We start from the raw sequence: 20,530 nt of genomic DNA on the forward strand, positions 1-20,530 counted from the left end.
GGCTCATCTTTTCACAGGTTTGTTATTTTATGCAAGTGTTGAAATACACCAAGTGAGAAGACTGGTCTTTGACAATTACCAATAGTGTCCAGTGTCTTTAAGCTAAAATACATAAAGCATCTTATTTACCTCCATGATGACTGTCCTGATTTCCTTGGAAGATAACGAATCTTCAAGTTTCTGCAAAGAAAACATAAATTTCTCAAAAGTTGGACACGGAGGTCTTAAGGGACTTCACTCCTCTTATGATGTCACCCGACTGATTGTTCTGCTGTCGATTTCACAAAACTCTTCCTAACTTGAGACTAATCTTAGGACTTGGAATGAGTCCCAACCCTGCACTATAGCATGCAGACCTTAAGATTATTCCTAAGTTAAGACGATTTACTCGTCCTAACTCGAGATAAGACGAGTCCTATATCTTTGTGAAATCGACCCCTTCACTACAAAAGTAAGGCTGGTGACAGCTGTTGCCCCTAAATTGTGGAACAAGCTGCCTTGTGCTAGCAAGGAAGCCACATCTACTGCAACCTTCAAATGCTAACTCAAAACTCGCCCAATTTCCCAACTTAAATGATCTTTTTTTTGTTTTGTTTTTATTTTGTTGATGATTGTGAGGCCACATGTTCTTTGTAGAATGCCCTCATAATGTCCCATATTAAATGTTGTATTCAATTGGTCAACTCACTAGAAAACTACACCAAGAGTAGGAAGGTTAACTTTGTCATTTTTTTTTTTTTTATGCAAGTCGCCTGACACACAAGCCCTGAAAGGTGTGGGCAACAATTTTTTCCAGAGGCCATTGCCACCTACTCCTAGGGCTGAAACAGGGTTACCCCTTTCACAGTCCATACGTATGTAGGCTTGGGTATCTTCAATTCGAAGCCTAGCCGGTAGAGCAGAAAGCACAACCTCCCCAATTTTATGTAAAAAGTGTCACGATCGGGATCCAAACCCACACCCTGCTGATCAAACACCAGAGCTCGAATCCGGTGCTCTTAATCGCTCGGCCATGACACTGCAATGAACTAACAGATTCAGTAAGAAAACTGATTTCTCATTTTCCAACTGTTACCTTTTTACGTTCTTCTGGTGCTCTCAGGCAGAGGGCATTCATCAGGGCCAGACAATATTGCTGAATGACTGGATGCTTGTTGCTGGAAACAAACCACACAAAACCATAAAAATGTTAGTTGATATAATCATTGTTTTGTTTGTTCATTGTTTGTTTCAATTATCTTCCCATCAAGGGAACTCAGCAAACTCCCAAAAGGGGATAACACCATGCTGGCAAAAGACAATCTCTCCCATTACAAACATTGAGTTTAACATCTATAATTATGAGTTGCACAAACCAAGAAACTGTGCTTCAGTGACTAAACAACAGCACTAATTCTAGTCATTGTGAAATCAGCGGTTGGCTTGGTAGGATTCGAACACACAATCTTGCAATTGCAAGTCCTGCAGTCTAACCATCATTCATCCTTTACGGTCGCAACCAAGATAAGCAGTCCAACCACCGAACCACAGTGTTTTATTGCAAGCACTTTCCAAACTTAGGAATTTATTTGACCTAATTGATTTAAAGCCATTATACACTTTAGGTACAGGAAAGAAAAGAAAAAAATCACAGATTTACAAATAATTTAGGTTTACAGAAGGTAATGGTGAAAGACTTCTCTTGAAATATTGTTCCATGAAATGCTTTACTTTTTGAGAAAACATTAAAACAATATCAATTCTCGATAGCGAGAATTACGGATTTATTTTAAACACATGTCATGACACGGTGAAACGTGCGGAAACAAGAGTGGGTTTTCCCGTTATTTTCTCCCGACTCCGATGACCAATTGAGCCTAAATTTTCACAGGTTTGTTATTTTATATATAAGTTTTGATACACGAAGTGTGGGACTTGGACCATACTGAAAGTGTATATTGGCTTTAAAGCATTCCCAAATTTGGATTGTTTCTTTTCATTTGCTCAAATAAAACAATGACACTTCAATTCACCAATAAACAAACTTCAAATAACGGCAAAAGGTCAATTAATAACTCAAATGTCAAACCAGCCAATTTAGATTTCCCTAGCGCCCTACATGTATTGTACATGTAGGTAGGTATTATGTATCTGTATTGGTCTCCGTACAAACACCTGGTGAGGTTGTCGTCGTACGTCGGGTAGGGGTCTAAACGCAACATAGCTTGACAAACCATTAGTTGTTGTAATGCGCTTTTTTTGTCACTTGGTGACTTAAGGTCAGGTGCTGTACGGATGTCTTGGGGAAGTAGGTTCCACTCTGGCAAGGTCTTGGGGTATAACGAGAACCGGTAACAGTCTTTGTGGGTATGGATTTGTTTATGAGGGCAGTTCATCATGCAGCAGGCAAGGAGCGTGCAAGTTCAATGAGGCAACTGATATCATGCTGTATTGCCCTTGCTATTAAATGGCCTCTGTACCCTTTAAAACATCCTTTTTCTATTAAAACATGTTAATTGAAGTGCCCTTTTGCAAAGACGACAGTCCAGGGCTTACGCTGGCAAAGAATTTCATTTACTCATCAATTTTGTGAGATAGGGGGGATTGGTGGCAAGTGGGTGGACAAAGAGCTAATTTCAAGAAAAAATTTGATGTCTTATATTTCAAAATGTATCCCAACTGTTGGACAGAACAGATTAGCTTAAAGATGCTCTGTCAGATTTTTGGCCCAAACATTAAAAAATATATTTTTTTGAATGACTGGTATTTCAAAGAGTATCACCTGCTCTAACGAAAAAAAAGTTTAACTTTTACTTTTAATGGTCAGGAACCATGACAAAAATTATGTAAAGTTTTGTGAAATTGTCTTCTGTTTTTTTCCTCAGAGTGTCAGCCCCTGATCGGTATATGTTGGAGCCATCTCAAGGTCATGTCTTTCGACTGAATGTAACCCCAATGAGCGCCACTTCATGCTGCATGATGACTGTGACCACTCCAAATTCAGTTGGCAAATGCTGTCAAATTGTGCACTAGCAGACTCACAAATACGTATGTGTCACACCACCATCAAAAGGCGTGATGTTTGCTCATTTTGCCGATCAGTTGTGTTAGTACATGCGCAATGTGCAAATCTTGCGCCACTTTGGGGGTGAGCATCCCCATGTTACTGCGTAAAGCAAAATTTTATGCAGCCAACGGGTACACAGTTGGATGTATACCATATAACTTCATGAATTCAAATCCTAAACTGATTGATTTTGATACAGTGGAAATAAATAAGTCTTAAACCTTAAATTTTACGATAAACAAAAGCAAAACTGTAGTCCAAGTCCTTAACAGAGATAAGATCCAGCTTAACATCCAGGTAGATGGTAAATCCTTGGACCAAATCGAAAACTTCATCTACTTGGGGGGTGTGATTTCAGAAATCCCCACCAGTGAAAATGACATCAAGCGTAGAGTTGGACTTGCCATGGGGGCCATGCAAAAGCTGAACTCTATATGGACATCCAAAGACATCAAGAATTCAACCAAGCTTAATCTTTACAGAGTCTTGCTCCGAAACATGGACACTAAAGAAAGCAGATGAACAGAGATTAAGGGTTTTTGAGATGGCATGCTTGAGGAAAATACTTTGGGTCACCAGAAGGGACAGACTTCGCAACACAAGAGTACGTGAACTGCTTCACTACTATAAAGATCTTCCAACTTCAATTAGGAAAACTAAACTCAAGTATTTTAGGCATGTGAACAGAATGGGCAATGGCCGATACCCCAAAATACTTCTACATGTAGAAGGCCACATTGCAGGAAACAGACCCAGAGGAAGACCAGGGAAACGATGGCTGGAAGACATCAAGCACTTCTGTGAAGAGGCTGACATACCATCTGTGGCAGCAGCAGGACACCTAGCAAGGAACAGAGACCCATGAAGACTCATGGTTGGAAAGCCATCTCCGGGATCTACCTCGGGAGGACGGCTATGATGATGGTGAACTTTCTACTCTGACCCTAGTCCAGATTCTTGCTGCTCTTTATTAAACAACTAGTAGCAGAGGATGCACCTTGATCCTCTGCATTGAGGGCGCTCTTCTGACAGTTCAGAGACCGGGCAAAAATAGTTTGGCTCATTACCTGGTCTGTGTTTTGACATTGAGGGCGTAGTACAAAAAGCTTTACTGTAAGAGTGCACGCGCAGAGCTACATGTATCAATTTAATCTAAGAGTGCACACGCAGAGCTATCAATCATGCACAAAAACAATCCAAATGCTCTGACCTTCTAGGGTGATTGTTAAAGTAATGTCGTCTTTTTTGTTCCTAATGGAGGGTTGTAGCAGTCTGGTGCACATGCAGGAGATGCATTACATTAGCAGTTGAGCAAAAGAGGGGTCAGGGAAGCGTGCAAAAATGGGCGTGGTGACTTACACAACTGAAGGGGTTCTGGTCGAGCAGGAAGAAGACCCACCCTTGCCGAGTGGGTGTGGGTATTTGGGTTCGTACCCAGAGGAGGACGGGAAGGCTTGGTAGGGGTAAGGGTTAGGGTAATAGGAGGAGGAGGAAGAAGAGGTGATTGCGGAGGAGTAAAGAGGGGTTCGGGTGTGCAGATCCCTGAGGGCAGCAAACATGACTTCTGACGTTCATATGATATTGTTCTTAACAATGATGACATTCTTGCATTACAACGATGAATGTTAAATATGGCTTACACATTTTGACTAGTGCAGCGATAGATTTAGCAGAGTAAAATAAATTGTGTCCTTAAATTCAATTCATGAGAAAATAAAATTAGCTGTTGCAAAAATTCTTACCAACCAAAAGGATCTATGGTATAAATGCACAAGATAGTTAATGGCCTGACGTTTCAACCCTAGCAAAGGCTTTCTCAAAGGCAAAATGACAACACAACACAACACACATTATCAGGTAAGTGTACTACATGTATGTATTATCACTTGACTACTTGACACTTTCACACCTGTTCATGTTTGTTGTGTTGTCATTTAGCCTTTGAGAAAGACTCTGCAAGGATCAAAACGTCAGGCAATTAAATATTTTTTAAATTCAATACAATTAGCATTTTTTTTTCAGTAATGCACACTCGGCGAAATACAATTGCATTAATGCAAACGATACCCCATGATGGGTAGTAATCGTACTTAACGTAGATATAAGTAACTAAAATCTAAACGAAATAGTTCAGTTCATGACAACTTTATATAAAAAAATATAAAAACAGTTTTTTTAGAAGTTTTTTTTTGCCCAACATCACAGATAAAGGCAGGATGGCCATTTCAAGTTGAGGGCTACACTTAAAGGAACACGTTGCCTTGGATCGGACGAGTTGGTCAAAACAAAAGCGTTTGTAAGTGTTTTTTATAAAATGCATATGGTTGGAAAGATGTTTTAAAAGTAGAATACAATGATCCACACAAGTTTGCCTTGAAATTGCGTGGTTTTCCTGTTACTGTGCGAACTAACATGGTCGGCCATTTATGGGAGTCAAAATTTTGACCCCCATAAATGGCCGACGTGTTAGTCGACGAGGTAAAAGGAAAACCACGCAATTTCAAGGCATGTTTGTGTGGATCATTGTATTCTACTTTTACAACATCTTTCTAACCATATGCATTTTATAAAAAACGGTTACAAACGCTTTTCAAAGACCAACTCGACCGATCCAAGGCAACGTGTTCCTTTAACTGATTTGGGTCGCGTCAAAGTCAGATGTCACTGTAGGCACCTTGCCACCTACATGTACTCCTGGGGCTGACACAGGGTTACCTCCCTTCACAGTCTGTAAGGATGGCATGGGTATCACCCACTAGGCGCCTGGCTGGTAGAGCAGAATGCACTCCTTCCCAACTTTTTATGAAGCAATTACAGTATGCCTTGCTAAAGGGCACAAGTGTTATGACATGGGCCCAGTTTCATAGAGCTGCTGAGCACAAAAATTAGCTTGGCATGAAATTTCTTCCTTGATAAAAACAGGATTACCAACAAAATTTCCATGTGATTTTCAGGATAAGCAAACAACAGCTTAATACCACTAACATGAAATATGCAACAAATGGAAATTTTGTTGGTAATCCTGTTTTTATCCAGGAAGAAATTTCATGCTAAGCAAATTTTTGTGCTTAGCAGCTCTATGAAATTGGGCCCAGGATTCAAACCCACACTCTGCTGCTAACGACACCAAAGCTTGGGCTCGAGTGAACTAGACCGCTCAGCCACGACGCGCCACTTGTTTATATCATTTTGTTTTAAGCAAGTTTTGAGCCAAAAAAATTCTTGATGTTTGGTATTTTCAATAAATTGTTATGTTGTGTGAAAATGTAATGATATGACAACTCACCTCTCCAGATGTGGCACAAGATTGGGAAAGGTGATTTCATTAGCAATGTTGGTGTACAACTCAGAGCTGAAAATGTACAAAATGAATAGTGCATTGTTAAAACATCAAAAAAATTCTACTTAAGGCTTTTTAAAATACTTTACCCTAAAGCCCAGTTCATACTTAACTGCGAATGCGCATGCACAAATTTGTAATGTGTAATTCGCAGCAGTTCAACTCACTTAATAATAATAATAAGACTTGTAATGCGCACATATCCACCCTGCTGGGTGTTCAAGGCGCAGTAAAACCAAAAACAAAAAACAAAACACAACACAAAGAAAAACAGACACAACAAAATTAGTCATTGAAAACCTGTGACATAAGATAAGTTTTGAGAAGAGACTTGAATTTTGCAGTACAAAGACAAGATCGAAGATTAAGTGGTAGAGAGTTCCAGATGCGTGGCGCCACTGAAGAAAAAAACCTGTCACCCCATGAGTGTCGAGACTTGGGTTCAATGAGGAGAAGCATAGAACTTGATCAAAGATTCCTTGATGGAGTGTAAACTTGAAGCAGTTCAGAAATATAGTGGGGAGCCTTGCCATTAAGAGCTTTGTGGACAATGAGCATCAGCTTGAAGATGATTCATTGAGAGATAGGGAGCCAGTGTAGTTGTTTCAGAATGGGGGTGATGTAACAGGATTTTCACTTGTGAATATCGCTGCGAAATGAGGGTTGTAACGTCAAATTCATGTCGCATTCGCAAGAATTATGAACCGGGCTTCGATTGGACAGTTATGTACAGTTTTGATACTTGAAGTGGTTTACATGCAAAAATAATTCTTGAAATGATAACAGATATTAATTAATTGTTGCCTTCCATCCCCTTGAACAAGTTTGCGTGTGCACAATGGTTAACTAAAGGTTGACCATTTGCACTGGTACACAGGCTGGTTGACCATTGGTTGACTACTGTGGTCGACCATTTGGAAACGGACTCGAGCCCATGGTTTCTTCACTGGTCCCAACAGCATGTTCCATTCTAACATGTGTAAAGCGCAGAGGGGAACCAGTGACACTATAGCGAAAAGGCGGAAGGTTGACTAGAATTCCAAATGAGTCGTTCAAGTGTGTGCGTCTTTAAAACAATCAAACAATAAACCACAAGGGAAACCGACTGGGTAAATTTTTAACAATTTGGGGTTGAACCAAAGACAAATTGACTAGAGCTGGACGACCTCCGGATTACCTTGCCGGTGCTTTATCAACTAAGGTATCTAGCCCCCTCTGTTGGCGGTCTCCCTATTTTGTCAAGGGTGCCAGCCAAAAGCCGCTCTACCAGGCAGGCTTCGGACTGATGATACCCAAGCCTACATCCGTATGGACTGTAAAAGGGGTAACCCTGTTTCAGCCCTAGGAGAAGGTGGCAACGGCCTCTGGAAAAAAAAAATTGTAGCTCACACCTTGAAGTGGCCTACAGGCCTTGTGTGTCTGGCGACATGCATAAAAATAATAAAAATAAAAAAACCTGCTTTCGTAAGCTCTTCTTCGTTCAACCCAAAATCATGTTATCTTTTAGTTTCCACCGAGCGCAACATTTTAAGGAAGACTGGTAGCCCTCATCAAAACCAAATCAAGAACTTCAAAATTACTTTCATTTCTTGTGTCATTCTCTCTCTAGAAGGTGTACAATTGTACAAAGTGCAGTGGCTGTTTTTATAAATAAGTGAAACTAATTTAGAAAGTGTTGGTGCAGAACTCTTAAAAAAAATTACACACAAAAAAACAAAGAAAGGACTGGAAATACTTTTACCATGGTGAGGTGCAGTGCACTGGTTCTAAATGTTAGACTGATTTGCCATGGGGAAGAGCCGAGCTACAAGCTGTGGCCCTTTGAAAGAATGACAACATTGAAAACCTTTTTTTTTTGGGGGGGGGGGCTCCGGCCGTAACCACTACCCAAGCCATTCATTTGGACCTAGTTTTGGTCAAGTAAAATGAATTAAGAAAAGGAAAAAGGGAATTAACACAAAGAAAAAATTTGAAGACAAACAAACAACCCAATCTACAGCACCAAGATAAAGGTCTGAAAGACGCATCGCCATGTTTTGTTTTGCCAGCGGACCTAAACATTATGGGTTTTTTTCTCCTAACTAATTGTAACAAAACTCTTGAATCTGTACTTGTGTACACGCTGAATGCACACAAAGTTTGTAACATGCACAATGTGTGTACATGGTTGCTATAAGAGAACAAGTTGGGTCCAAACAAAGACTACATTTTGTTAAGTCAGAGCTAAAATCTCCTAAAATGGAACTAACATTACGCTTAAGTTTGAAGTTGTCAATTTGCTCTATTTTGCTTAAAGGATTTGGGTACTTTTTGTACACAAAATACAATGTACAAAGCGTGCCTTAAAACATTAGTTGCTGAGGTGCTGTGTTTTTGAGAAATTAGTAAAACAAGGTCATGAAAATACGTTTTTAACATGCTAAAATAATTTTTGTCTCATGATCAGTGACTCACAACTTCTTTGCATGACATTGTTTTACTCATTTCTCACAAACTACAGCACCTCAGCAAGTAATATTTTCAGGGAAGCTTTCTACTATCATTATCATTAAAGCTTACTTGTTAGCGATCGATGGAGAGATGTTGATAGTCTAAAACATTGTGAGAAACAGCTCCCTCTAAAGTAACGTTGTTTTCGAGAAAGAAGTTATTTCTCACTAAAATATTTGAATTTGATTTTGAGACCCCAAATTTGATTTTGCGGTCATTTTGAGGTCTAGGTCACGAATTCAGGCATCTGAAAGCACACAACTTCATGTGACAAGGTTCTTTTTTTTCTTCCAATATTATCTCCCAACGTTGACAACCAATTAAGTTCAAATTTTCACAGGTTTATTTTGTGGATATGTTGAGATACACCAAGTGAGAAGACTGGTCTATGACAATAACCAATAGTTTGACTTTGGCAACAAATCAGGCGATGCATCTTAAAGGTTATCAGCAAGCATCTATACCAACACCAAAATATCATAATAAATATACACAAATAAACAGAGCCCCTGAAGAGACTGGTCAAGACCAAAACTAAGAGCCTTGCTGGTAGAACAGAATGCAATACCTTCCCAACTTGTTTACGAAGCAGCTATTGTCAAGTGCCTTGTATCGCTCAAGGGCACAAGTGTCATGATCTGGATTCGAACCCTCGCTCTGCTGCTGACAACACCAAAGCTTGGTTGGGCCCGGTGACCTAGACTGCTGGGCCACGACAAGGCACATTTATTTTAAAGGCAGTGGACACTATTTGTAATTACTCAAAATTATTAATATCATAAAACCTTTCTTGATTACGAGTAATGGGGAGAGGTTGATAGTATAAAACATAAGAAACAGCTCCCTCTGAAGTGACGTAGTTTATCGAGAAAGAAGTAATTTTCCACGAATTCGATTTCGAGACCTCAGATTAAAAAATTTGAGGTCTCGAAATCAAGCATCTGAAAGCACACAATTTCGTGTGACCAAGGTGCGACAAGGGTGTTTTTTCTATCATTAATATCTCACAAGTTCGACGACCGATTGAGCTCAAATTTTTACAGGTTTGTTCTTTTATGCGAGTGCTGAGATATACCAAGTGAGAAGACTGGTCAATACCAATAGTGTCCAGTGTCTTTAAAAAGTCTGAAAATTTGTCCACACTCTAGTCATTTCCGTTTCCATAAAACTACGCGACTAAAATTAAATTGAAACTTGTCTTTCTTTTTTGCACCAAAAAACCTGGAGCCACTTACACCAACTAATAATAATATAAAACGTTTATATAGCGCCAAATCCATTAAAAATGCTCCCAGGCACTTTACAAGAAGAAGAAGAAAAAAAAAATTAACCACAAAAAACTAAATAACTAAAAGGCCCAAAAATAAGATCCACAAAATATGGTCATAAAACAATAAAGATACATGAACTGGGATCAACATTAAGCCAAATAAATGTTGAGCTTAAAAATCAAGTCATCTTTCAAATAAAAGATTCCACTGGAATAAAATAATCATCTTTGTAGAAAGTATAGAAGGAAAAAAAAGGATATCTGAGCCTACAACAAAAAGGAAACATACTTTTACACTTGTGCGAAAAACAATGGGGACAGTGTGCAAATCGCAGAAGCAATTGAAAAAAAATGTTTTCTTCAAACCAGATGCACTTACGTCCTAACGGAATCCGACTGCCCTCTATGTCAAATATAAAAAGGTTACAAAAATTGTAGAAAGGAGTGAGTTATTAAATCATACGTGTTTGGAAAACATTGTTAGTACTTGAACTCATTGCAAATAGAAGAAAAGGTTATTTTGTTGTGTTGTCAGTAATGTATTAATGAACTTTCATGAACAAAAATCTTTCGTGCCTCCAAAGAATACAGAGTCACTCAACACTGTTATCGCTTTTAAGTATTTGGGTTATCAAGTTATTATTAGAGAAATTTGCAGTTTGTTAAAAAAAAATCTTTTGACTGGATTTTGACTAGGGACTCATAAGAATTTCAACCCCTGGGGAAAGGTTGATGCAACTTCGTAAATATGGCAAAGGCAACTACAGTTGGAGGCAACTACAGTTGGAGGTAACATTTCAATGCAGCACAAGAACAAGGCTATTGACCTTTTGTGCCCCACCCCCCCCCCCTCCCCCAACGAAATTCAAGGCCGAACAGTATCGGTTATTGGTTAATTCAATTAAATGTTAGTAAAGAAAGAACTCAACGAATTCGATGGACGCGTCTTCTTCTATGGTCACCTTGCCAGTTAGTGTAGAATTTTAGCTTAGATAGGGTTAGAGGCGTCTGTCTCCTAAAAAGGTCAAAACATTACCGATGCCAGCGCAGGGATATGCCTATGTAATAAGTAACTATTAGTTCTCTGTTGGCGGGACAGACGTATCCCCATACTTCTGTTTGGGCACTGGCCTGGTGACCAGTCTTTTTTCTTTGTCTTTTTCTTCCACTCTGTGCTTTTTAACATGTGTTCTGCGCCTCTGATCATTTTGTATGAAAGGGGCGCAATATAAATTTTAAATATCATATTATTATTAACTTTGTCAATTTGTCAACACCCCGTTTCACACTTAATACATCAGTTGTGAGAGCCAAGCGAATTGTCTGAAATGTTGAGCTTAAAAATCAAGTCATCTTTCAAATAAAAGATTCCACTGGAATAAAATAATCATCTTTGTAGAAAGTATAGAAGGAAAAAAAAAAGGATATCTGAGCCTACAACAAAAAGGAAACATACTTTTACACTTGTGCGAAAAACAATGGGGACAGTGTGCAAATCGCAGAAGCAATTGAAAAAAATGTTTTCTTCAAACCAGATGCACTTACGTCCTAACGGAATCCGACTGCCCTCTATGTCAAACATAAAAAGGTTACAAAAATTGTAGAAAGGAGTGAGTTATTAAACCATACGTGTTTGGAAAACATTGTTAGTACTTGAACTCATTGCAAATGGAAGAAAAAGGTTATTTTGTTGTGTTGTCAGTAATGTATTAATGAACTTTCATGAACAAAAATCTTTCGTGCCTTCAAAGAATACAGAGTCACTCAACACTGTTATCGCTTTTAAGTATTTGGGTTATCAAGTTATTACTAGAGAAATTTGCAGTTTGTTAAAAAATATCCTTTGAGTGGATTTTTACTAGGGACTCATAAGAATTTCAACCCCTGGGGAAAGGTCGATTCAACTTCTTAAACATGGCAAAGAAAACTACAGTTAGAGGGCACCTTTTGTGCCCCCCCCCCCCCTCCCCCAACGAAATTCAAGGCCGAACAGTATCGGTTATTGGTTAATTCAATTAAATGTTAGCAAAGAAAGAATTCAACGAATTCGATGGACGCGTCTTCTTCTATGGTCACCTTGCCAGTTAGTTTAGAATTTTAGCATAGATAGGGTTAGAGGCGTCTGTCTCCTGAAAAGGTCAAAACATTACTGATGCCAGCAGGGATATGCCTGTGTAATAAGTAACTATTAGTTCTCTGTTGGCAGGACAGACGTATCCCCATACTTCTGTTTGGGCATTGGCCTGGTGACCAGTCTTTTTTTTTTTTCTTTTTCTTCCACTCTGTGCTTTTTAACATGTGTTCTGCGCCTCTGATCATTTTGTATGAAAGGGGCGCAATATAAATTTTAAATATCATATTATTATTTACTTTGTCAATTTGTCAACACCCCAGTTCACACTTTATACATCAGTTGTGAGAGCGAAGCGAATTGTCTCGCAAAACAGTGCAGACTGATGGTTTGACTCATTTCGCATTATACCTTCGCGTTTACTATTGGTTTTTTACTTCGACGTTAGTGAGAAACTGAGAATGCTCCCCCTAAGAATGAAATCAATTTCCAGAGGACTTTACCTGCTCAGAATGAGACTCTCCAGGATTGCCAGAGCTTTGAGAGTTATTGTAGTATCGCTTGGTTGGAGGACCGCCGAGTGGGTACGATTAACGTAGGATGCAATCTGAGAGAAGGGAAAAAAATACATATAAATAAGCAGATGGGCCTAAATGCAGAACGAGTGCTCTTTCTTCAATCTTCAATAAAATAATCCCTTTGCAGCACTTTCATAAATAACCCCTTGACACAACACAGTAATTCATGCCCTGTGCTTTATCTCTTGTGCAAAATTTCCGATACAAATTTACATTTTCCTCATCGAAGTGACCCCTCAGGGTTGTGCTTTGGGACAAAAGTGTAGAGACCACAACTACTAGAGTAGATACATGTCTTGCCATTAAACCAGCGAGCCAGCCCAGTGAACAAAGGCAGTGCAATTCTTATGTGATTTGTATGGATTGTTTTTTTACAGAAGTCAGAAAAAAATTGAAGGTAAGAACAAATTATATTCTTTATCCACAATGTTAAAGGAATTGGGTATTAACACAAAGCATAATGTCCACAGATTAACATTAAACTTACACAGTTTGAAGATAATGATGGTAGACAATTTACCTCTAATATTAGTTGCTGAGGTGCTGTAGTTTTTGAGAAATGAGTAAAACAATGTTACGAAAATATGTTTTACCTGCTTAAATAATTTCCGTCTCATGTGACGTAAGTTGTTTTTGTGTTGTTTTTTTCTCAAAAACTACAGCACCTCAGCAAGTAAGATTTTCAGGGAAGCTTTCTACCATCATTATCTTCAAACTGTGTGAGTTTCATGTTAATCTGAGAACATTTTGTTGTGTGTCCTACAAATAATAACAATATAATAATAACCTTACTTATATAGCGCTTTTTACAAAAGCGATACAAAGCGCTTACGAAATACAATACGCCTCTCGTAATACTTATGCATGACGTCATAATTCTTACTCAACATGAGGCTATGGGCGCCGTTCCCCCATCACTTGCCGTGGTTACGCCCATCGCCTCGTTTTGAGTTAGCATTGTGACGTACCTCATGCATAAATATTAAGAGAGGCGTATAGCAACCAAACAAAAGATAAACTACATGTTTTACTGACAAAACAATGCAATTAACAATGATTCAATCTAGAGTAACTTAGGATAGAGGTGGGTTTTTAATTTGGATTTGAAGGAACTCAAAAAGTACCTAGACCCTAAAAAATAACATCTATCAAATTATAAGCAACATACCCGCTTGATAAACTTGATAGTGATGTTCTCCCACGGGATAATGGAATGTTCCATAAGTTCTAAGAAACTGGAGAGAGTGTAAGCCATTGCATCTCCTTGCCTACAGACAAAACACAGGATAACATTAGAGTGAGCTCACTAAAATACATATCTAGGACATTTTTCTCAAGAACTTTATGATTTCAGAGCTAAACGAAAATTAATTTGGTATCATCTAAAAAGTATTACTTATAGATAAAAACACAGACTAAGCTTGGGCGATATCACAATATTATCGAATATCGCTATACTAATTTGGAAACGATTTCGATATCGGATCGATTTGGTTTTAATCGAAATATCGATATATCGCGATATATCGCGACCGATTAAATATCGCAACATCGCGATGTATTTCCTAGCTGAGACATCTTGCACCCCATAGGTTTGGAGTAAAACCAGAAGAATAGGTCATTAGAACACCTCTCTTATGATATGACTGTCTCTTCTACAACTTTCACTGGGAGTTTGAAGACTGATGATGTCAAATTTAATTAAGCGCGATTATATCGAATATCGCGATATATTGTCGGAGATATATCGTGAATAAAATAAATCGATATCGCCCAAGCTTAACATAGACACCCTCTGGGAAGCAACTTGATTTTTTCTACATATATTTTAAAGGAAAGGTACACAATTGGTAATTACTCAAAACAAATATTAACTTAAAAACCGACTTGGTAACGAGCAATGGAGAAATGTTGATAGTATAAAACATTGTGGGAAACGACTCCCTCTGAAGTAATGTAGTTTTGGAGAAATAGGTAAGTTCTCACTAATATAATAAAAGACTTCTAGCTAGGAGTCTTTTATTTCTATCTGAAAGCACACAAATTCGTCCAACAAGGGTGTGTTTTCTTTCATAATTTTCTTGCAACTTCGATGACTGATTGAACCCAAATTTGCACCAAAAGTTTTCCACTTACTGTGTTATCTTCCACCATTTACACCAAAAGGTTTCCACTTACTCTGTGTTATCTTCCACCATTTGAACCAATAGTTTTCCACTTACTCTGTGTTATCTTCCACCATTTGAACCAATAGTTTTCCACTTACTCTGTGTTATCTTCCACCATTTGAACCAATAGTTTTCCACTTACTCTGTCTTATCTTCCACCATTTGAACCAATAGTTTTCCACTTACTCTGTGTTATCTTCCACCATTTGAACCAATAGTTTTCCACTTACTCTGTGTTATCTTCCACCATTTGAACCAATAGTTTTCCACTTACTCTGTGTTATCTTCCACCATTTGAACCAATAGTTTTCCACTTACTCTGTATTATCTTCCACCATTTGCACCAATAGGTTTCCACTTACTCTGTGTTATCTTCCACCATTTGAACCAATAGGTTTCCACTTACTCTGTGTTATCTTCCACCATTTGCACCAAAAGGTTTCCACTTACTCTGTGTTATCTTCCACCATTTGCACCAATAGGTTTCCGCCGCCGCGGTTGCAGAACTCCTGAGCAAAGGTCAAGTCTGCCGAGGCCTTGGAAAGCTTCTTCATAGACTGAAACGTCTCATCTGGATTCTCCGACTGAAGGTTACTGAAGACATCTTGAGCCATTTTACCCTATTTTGATTGCCCCAAAAATAATAAATAATTCTTATTTGAATAGAACTGCTGTCAACAAGTTTGATAACATATTAAAAAAACTCTCTTCACACTAGGCATTTGAAGCAGCCTTAAGCCCGGTTCATACTTCCTGCGAATGCGAAACGAATTTGGCGTGAACTTGACGTCACAACTATCCTTTCACAGCGGTATTCGCAAGTGAGTTGAACAGAGCTGAACTACTGCAAATATTGGTTCAAACTTTGTGACGCCAACCTTCGCTTCGCATTCATATTTGCAGGAAGTACGAACTGGTGAAGCAGAATAAAACCAAACCACAGTGACTCACCAGGCTGTGAAGAACTCCTCTAATTTGAATCCAGCTCAGTTGTGTCATATACTCTTACAATATTGTATCGAAAATTTTGGGGGTTGAACAACGAGAAATTGAGTAGAGTGGGATTGGAACCAACGACCTCTGGATTAACTTGCCGGTGCTCTACCAACCGTTAGCTTCCCAGGTTGTATCGTAAAGGGAGATTGCTAACAAAGGGCTAAGTGGGCACCGGCACCTTGGTTCAAATTTTCTCTAGTCAATTTGTCTTTGTTTAAAGGGAAGTTACACTATTGGTAATTTTCAAAGACCAGTCTTCTCACTTGGTGTATCCCATCATAAGCATAAAATAACAAGCATCTGAAAATTTGGGCTCAATTGGTCATTGAAGTTGCGAGAAAATGATGAAATAAAAAAGACCCTTGTTGGACGAATTTGTGTGCTTTCAGAAAGGAATAAAAGACTTCTAGCTAGAAGTCTTTTATTATTTTAGTGAGAAGTTGCCTCTTTCTCAAAAACTACGTTACTTCAGAGGGAGTCGTTTCCCACAATGTTTTATACTATCCACAGTTCTCCATTGCTCATTACGTAGTCAGTTTTTAAGTTAATATTTGTTTTGAGTAATTACCGAACGTGTACCATCCCTTTAACCCCAAAACATTTAAAAATTTACCAAATTTCCCTTGTGGTTTATTTTTGAATTAATTCAATGAGAGAGTCCATAGCTGAAACACTACAAATGCTGTACCGCATCTTGATTCTGAGAGAGAAATTGAACACACACAAATCCCCCTACCCCCATAAAAAGCCAAAACGGCACAATAATTAGCAGTTTTGCCAAAATAAACAATGCGACACTTGAATGTTTTCCTTTAGATATATTATTTAAAAAGTTAAAAGGAACGTTACAGAATTGGTAAGAAAGTAAAATCGTGAAGATCACAGATTTACATAAAACTTACACGGTCTAATGATGATGTTAGTAGAAAAACATCCTCTGAAATATTTCTGTCTGAAATTTCATATTTTATGAGAAATAAATAAATCTAATTTCGCGTTTTGAGTTTATCAAGCGTTTTATTCATTTTTGTTTTGGCATCGATGCAATGCAAAATGTGTAATCGGTTTTTCACTATTCTCTCGTGACCCAGATGGCCGATCGATCTCAAACTTCTACAGGTTTGTCAGTGTTTGTATATTGTGGATTACATAAGAGTGCTTACACTGCCAACAACTTTTTTGCAAGCAGAACCAATTCTGTAATGTTCCTTTAAATAAAAAAATTCAGAGATGGAAGGATGTATGAGGTCACTATACAATAGGAAAAGACTCACAGCAGAGTCGGACAGTTTGAGAACGATCCCGTTGGCGAGCTCGCTACGGTTCTCCTCAGTGATGTACGTGTACGTGAGTTTATCATCGTTTTTGTGCTGCAGGGCATACTCCCCGGGATTAGTCACATTGTACATGTGGCATACCTCCTCGATGATCTTCAGAAGGGGTTTGTTCTGGGAAGCAAAGAAATCCAAAAATAAGTTCAATTCAAATGTGAAGCTCCACAGACAGACCACAGCTTTTGTAGAGTGTATAATGCACTGTGTAAATCTCAGTGTTAACCCGGTTCATACTTCATGCGAACGTGAAGCGAATTCGATGTGAATTTGACGCCACACCCTCCTTTCGCAGCGATTATTCGCAAGGGAGTAGAGCAGAGCTCAACTGCTGCGAATTGTTCGTTGCGAATTTGTGACGTCAAGATTCGCTTTGCATTCGCAGGAAGTATGAACCGGGCTTTAGGCTGGATCCGAATTGGTGACTACGGCTGCGGCTACGACCGTTGCCAGGGGTACTGCTAAGGGCGTCCTATACTTCAATGGATGATGACGCGGCGATCCGGCCGTAGCCGTTGCCGCCAATTCAGATTCAGCCTTAGTTCTGAAATGAAATGGTGGTTTACAGTTCCTACTGGAAAGAGATTTATGGTGTTACCACAAACCTCACCTAATTATTCTCCATCCATGCAAAGTTTCAAATCCTGCTGAAAAACATCATCAGACTTACATTTGAACATTATTTTAACACATTAAAAAAATGTATTTTGAGTTGTTTTACTTTTTTAACTAGGAATTGCATGTACTTACACGTACGTGTGTTCGATGTTCGATCAAGGCAAAGTCTGCCTCGATTGACGTCACGATGTTCGATCAAGGCAAAGTCTGCCTCGATTGACGCCACAAAAGGGGTAAGCAGAGTCACCCCCAAACAACTTATTTTTTAAACGTATAAATGGTTACAAACAATTACTTTATTGTTCATTAACATATACTCTAATGTTTGAAGGGGAAAAAAAAAAATTCCAGGTGACTTTAAAAGAACTCAGTATTATTGTTTATGGCAAGACTGTTCAGAATTACCTGATCTAAGCAATAAAGTTTGCCTCCTTTTCCCTCCATCTCGACAGCGAGACGGATGATGGAGGGATCACCCCTCGATGTGTCGATGACCGTCACACTACTCGTCATCTTGATGATTTCTTGAGTAAATCAGCGGGTGGGAAAAACCATCAGAGCACCAGTGGCTCAATCCCTTGATACTGCGGACCACTGAATGATAAGTAGATAATTAAATTGAAAGAAAAGTTACCGATGTTAATATTTTAAATACATTATAATATAATCAAAATGTTACAATAAACTTGTAAAACAAAAAAACATTTTCCCTCGCAAATTGTGTTGTCATCATGACCACAACGTGCACATGAAAAACTGGTGTGTTGGGTCAAAACGAGTGAAACACAGTGTGGTCAGATTCAACATTCATTGTTTCTCGAAATGTAAATTAATTCAAAAAAATCTATTTCTATTTTACTTTTATGATAAAAATGTTGGGGACCAATAAATTATAGTAATCAGAAAGAGGACTACCCCTTTTTCATCTCGTTTTGAATTTACTTTTCAACTCGTTTGGAATTTACTTTTCAACAAGTGATCTTGTTTTTATAATATTAGGCTGTTTACAAAGTTAATAATAATAATTATAATAAAACTAATATAGTCTTAATATATAATAATATATTCTATACTATAATTTAAAAATTATGTTATGACTGTATCAATTAAATTAATAAATAAACCTCTTATTTATACTATGTGGAAAAGTTTCCGTATGGCGCCATCACTTTTTCATTCGAAATAAAATAATATAGTATCTAATTTACCTGATTGATATATCCCTTTTTGTCAAAATGAGTGAAAAAGTGGTGGCGCCATACGGAAAGTTATCCGATTGCTCTACAATTTAAATTCAAACAAACAAACAAACTAACGATTAATTTATTTTGTATTTCAATCAATCAATAAACCCGGAAGTGTGTGACTGTGGTGAGTGGTGAGTGTCACTCTGTCAACAACGAAATCAGAATGATTCAAGATTGAGACCCGAGGGTGGAAAAACCCAACATAAAAGTACACACTCAAAACAATTCAGGCTTCAGTCTGCTGTGTCACAAAGTAGTAAGACTAGAAAATATAACAAACTTGACAATCTTTACCTTGAACACACAAATCTCCTGCAAACACTGATATCTTTTAACAACTTCGGAGTTCCAGGTTCACTTTCAAGCACAAACTTCCCATTGATGACATTTCAATGGTCCCCGTTATGTCTGTACAAATAACATTGTGGAGATGCACGGTACCAGTGGAAGGATACTTTACCACTAATGTGGTATAGCGCCCTCAATGTCAAAGCAAGACAAATTAACTTGTAGAATTACACGCCTGTGTAAACCGACCATTATCAGCAAGGACCAGTCTTTGCTCTGTGCATGTATAAGGGCTTCAATAGGCAAACTGCCAACTAGGCTTAGTAATGCTTTGGAGGTCACTGGTTTGACCACAGTAATTTTTTCTTTGTTCAACCCCAAATCATAAAAAAAAAATAACCAGTCAGTTTCCCTTGACGCAAAACAGCCAATACAGGATGATCTCAAATATATAGATATTACAGTTTCTGATAGCTGCAGCAGTCTACATAGGAAACATACAAAAAATATAACGAGTCTCTTTACCTCTTTACCTAAAAATGGGTTTTCTCCAGAACGCTCCAAGCCAAATTCCTAAAAAACATTGGGTTACACAAACCGGACATCAGTGTTGGCTATTTGATGTGAAAAATAGCGCCCTCCGCTTCCCAGGTTGTATTGTCATATTGTAATTTGGGTATAGCTACACAGCAGAATGGACAAAGATTGTTGACAGAATAGCCCATGTGACCTTTGTTTACAAGTGTGACCTTGTACATTTTTTGGCTAGTCTGGCAGGCAAGATAATACACTGGTCCTACGGGAAAGTTGACATTTTGTGTCATAGTTTCGACATAAATCAAAGAGTTATGAAAGTAAAAGCTGTACAAGTTTTGAGATGTGCCCCTTTTCATCATACCAAAAGTTGATAGGAATTTGACAGTGCAATCTCCATAAAATATAAGACTTTATGTTTTCTTCCATTGTGTTGTGCACAAATCGTGCCTGCAGGAGCTTAAGAAGTCCAGGCTTGGTGGCTCTTTAGTAAACATGTGATGTCACAGGTCACATCGTCTATAGGGAGATCGCCAGAAATAGAGCTAGAGAT

At 38.4% G+C, this 20,530-nt stretch overlaps 1 protein-coding gene across 5 annotated transcripts in view; it reads right to left on the reverse strand.

Annotated features, from left to right (window-relative positions):
• Window positions 1–19,531, reverse strand: part of LOC139934726 (engulfment and cell motility protein 1-like) — a 35,511-nt gene extending 15,980 nt beyond the window's left edge. Inside the window, exons 1-10 of one of the 5 annotated variants that reach the window (XM_071929104.1) lie at window positions 19,450–19,531; window positions 18,314–18,502; window positions 17,234–17,407; window positions 15,414–15,583; window positions 13,964–14,063; window positions 12,721–12,824; window positions 11,692–11,715; window positions 6,333–6,398; window positions 1,076–1,157; window positions 130–180 (exon numbers count right to left, since the gene is read on the reverse strand). In XM_071929104.1, coding sequence (XP_071785205.1) covers window positions 130–180; window positions 1,076–1,157; window positions 6,333–6,398; window positions 11,692–11,715; window positions 12,721–12,824; window positions 13,964–14,063; window positions 15,414–15,583; window positions 17,234–17,407; window positions 18,314–18,421 — 879 coding nt within the window. In that variant the 5' untranslated portion in view covers window positions 18,422–18,502; window positions 19,450–19,531. Of the gene's footprint in view, window positions 1–129; window positions 181–1,075; window positions 1,158–6,332; window positions 6,399–11,691; window positions 11,716–12,720; window positions 12,825–13,963; window positions 14,064–14,973; window positions 14,991–15,369; window positions 15,390–15,413; window positions 15,584–17,233; window positions 17,408–18,313; window positions 18,503–19,449 lie in introns of those variants that run through there. The other 4 variants (XM_071929105.1, XM_071929106.1, XM_071929107.1 and 1 more) reach the window with 4 other exon arrangements.
• Window positions 19,532–20,530: the final 999 nt, after the last annotated feature.

The sequence above is a fragment of the Asterias amurensis genome, chromosome 3 (assembly GCF_032118995.1).
Source record: "Asterias amurensis chromosome 3, ASM3211899v1".
In the NCBI taxonomy this organism is placed as follows: domain Eukaryota; kingdom Metazoa; phylum Echinodermata; class Asteroidea; order Forcipulatida; family Asteriidae; genus Asterias; species Asterias amurensis.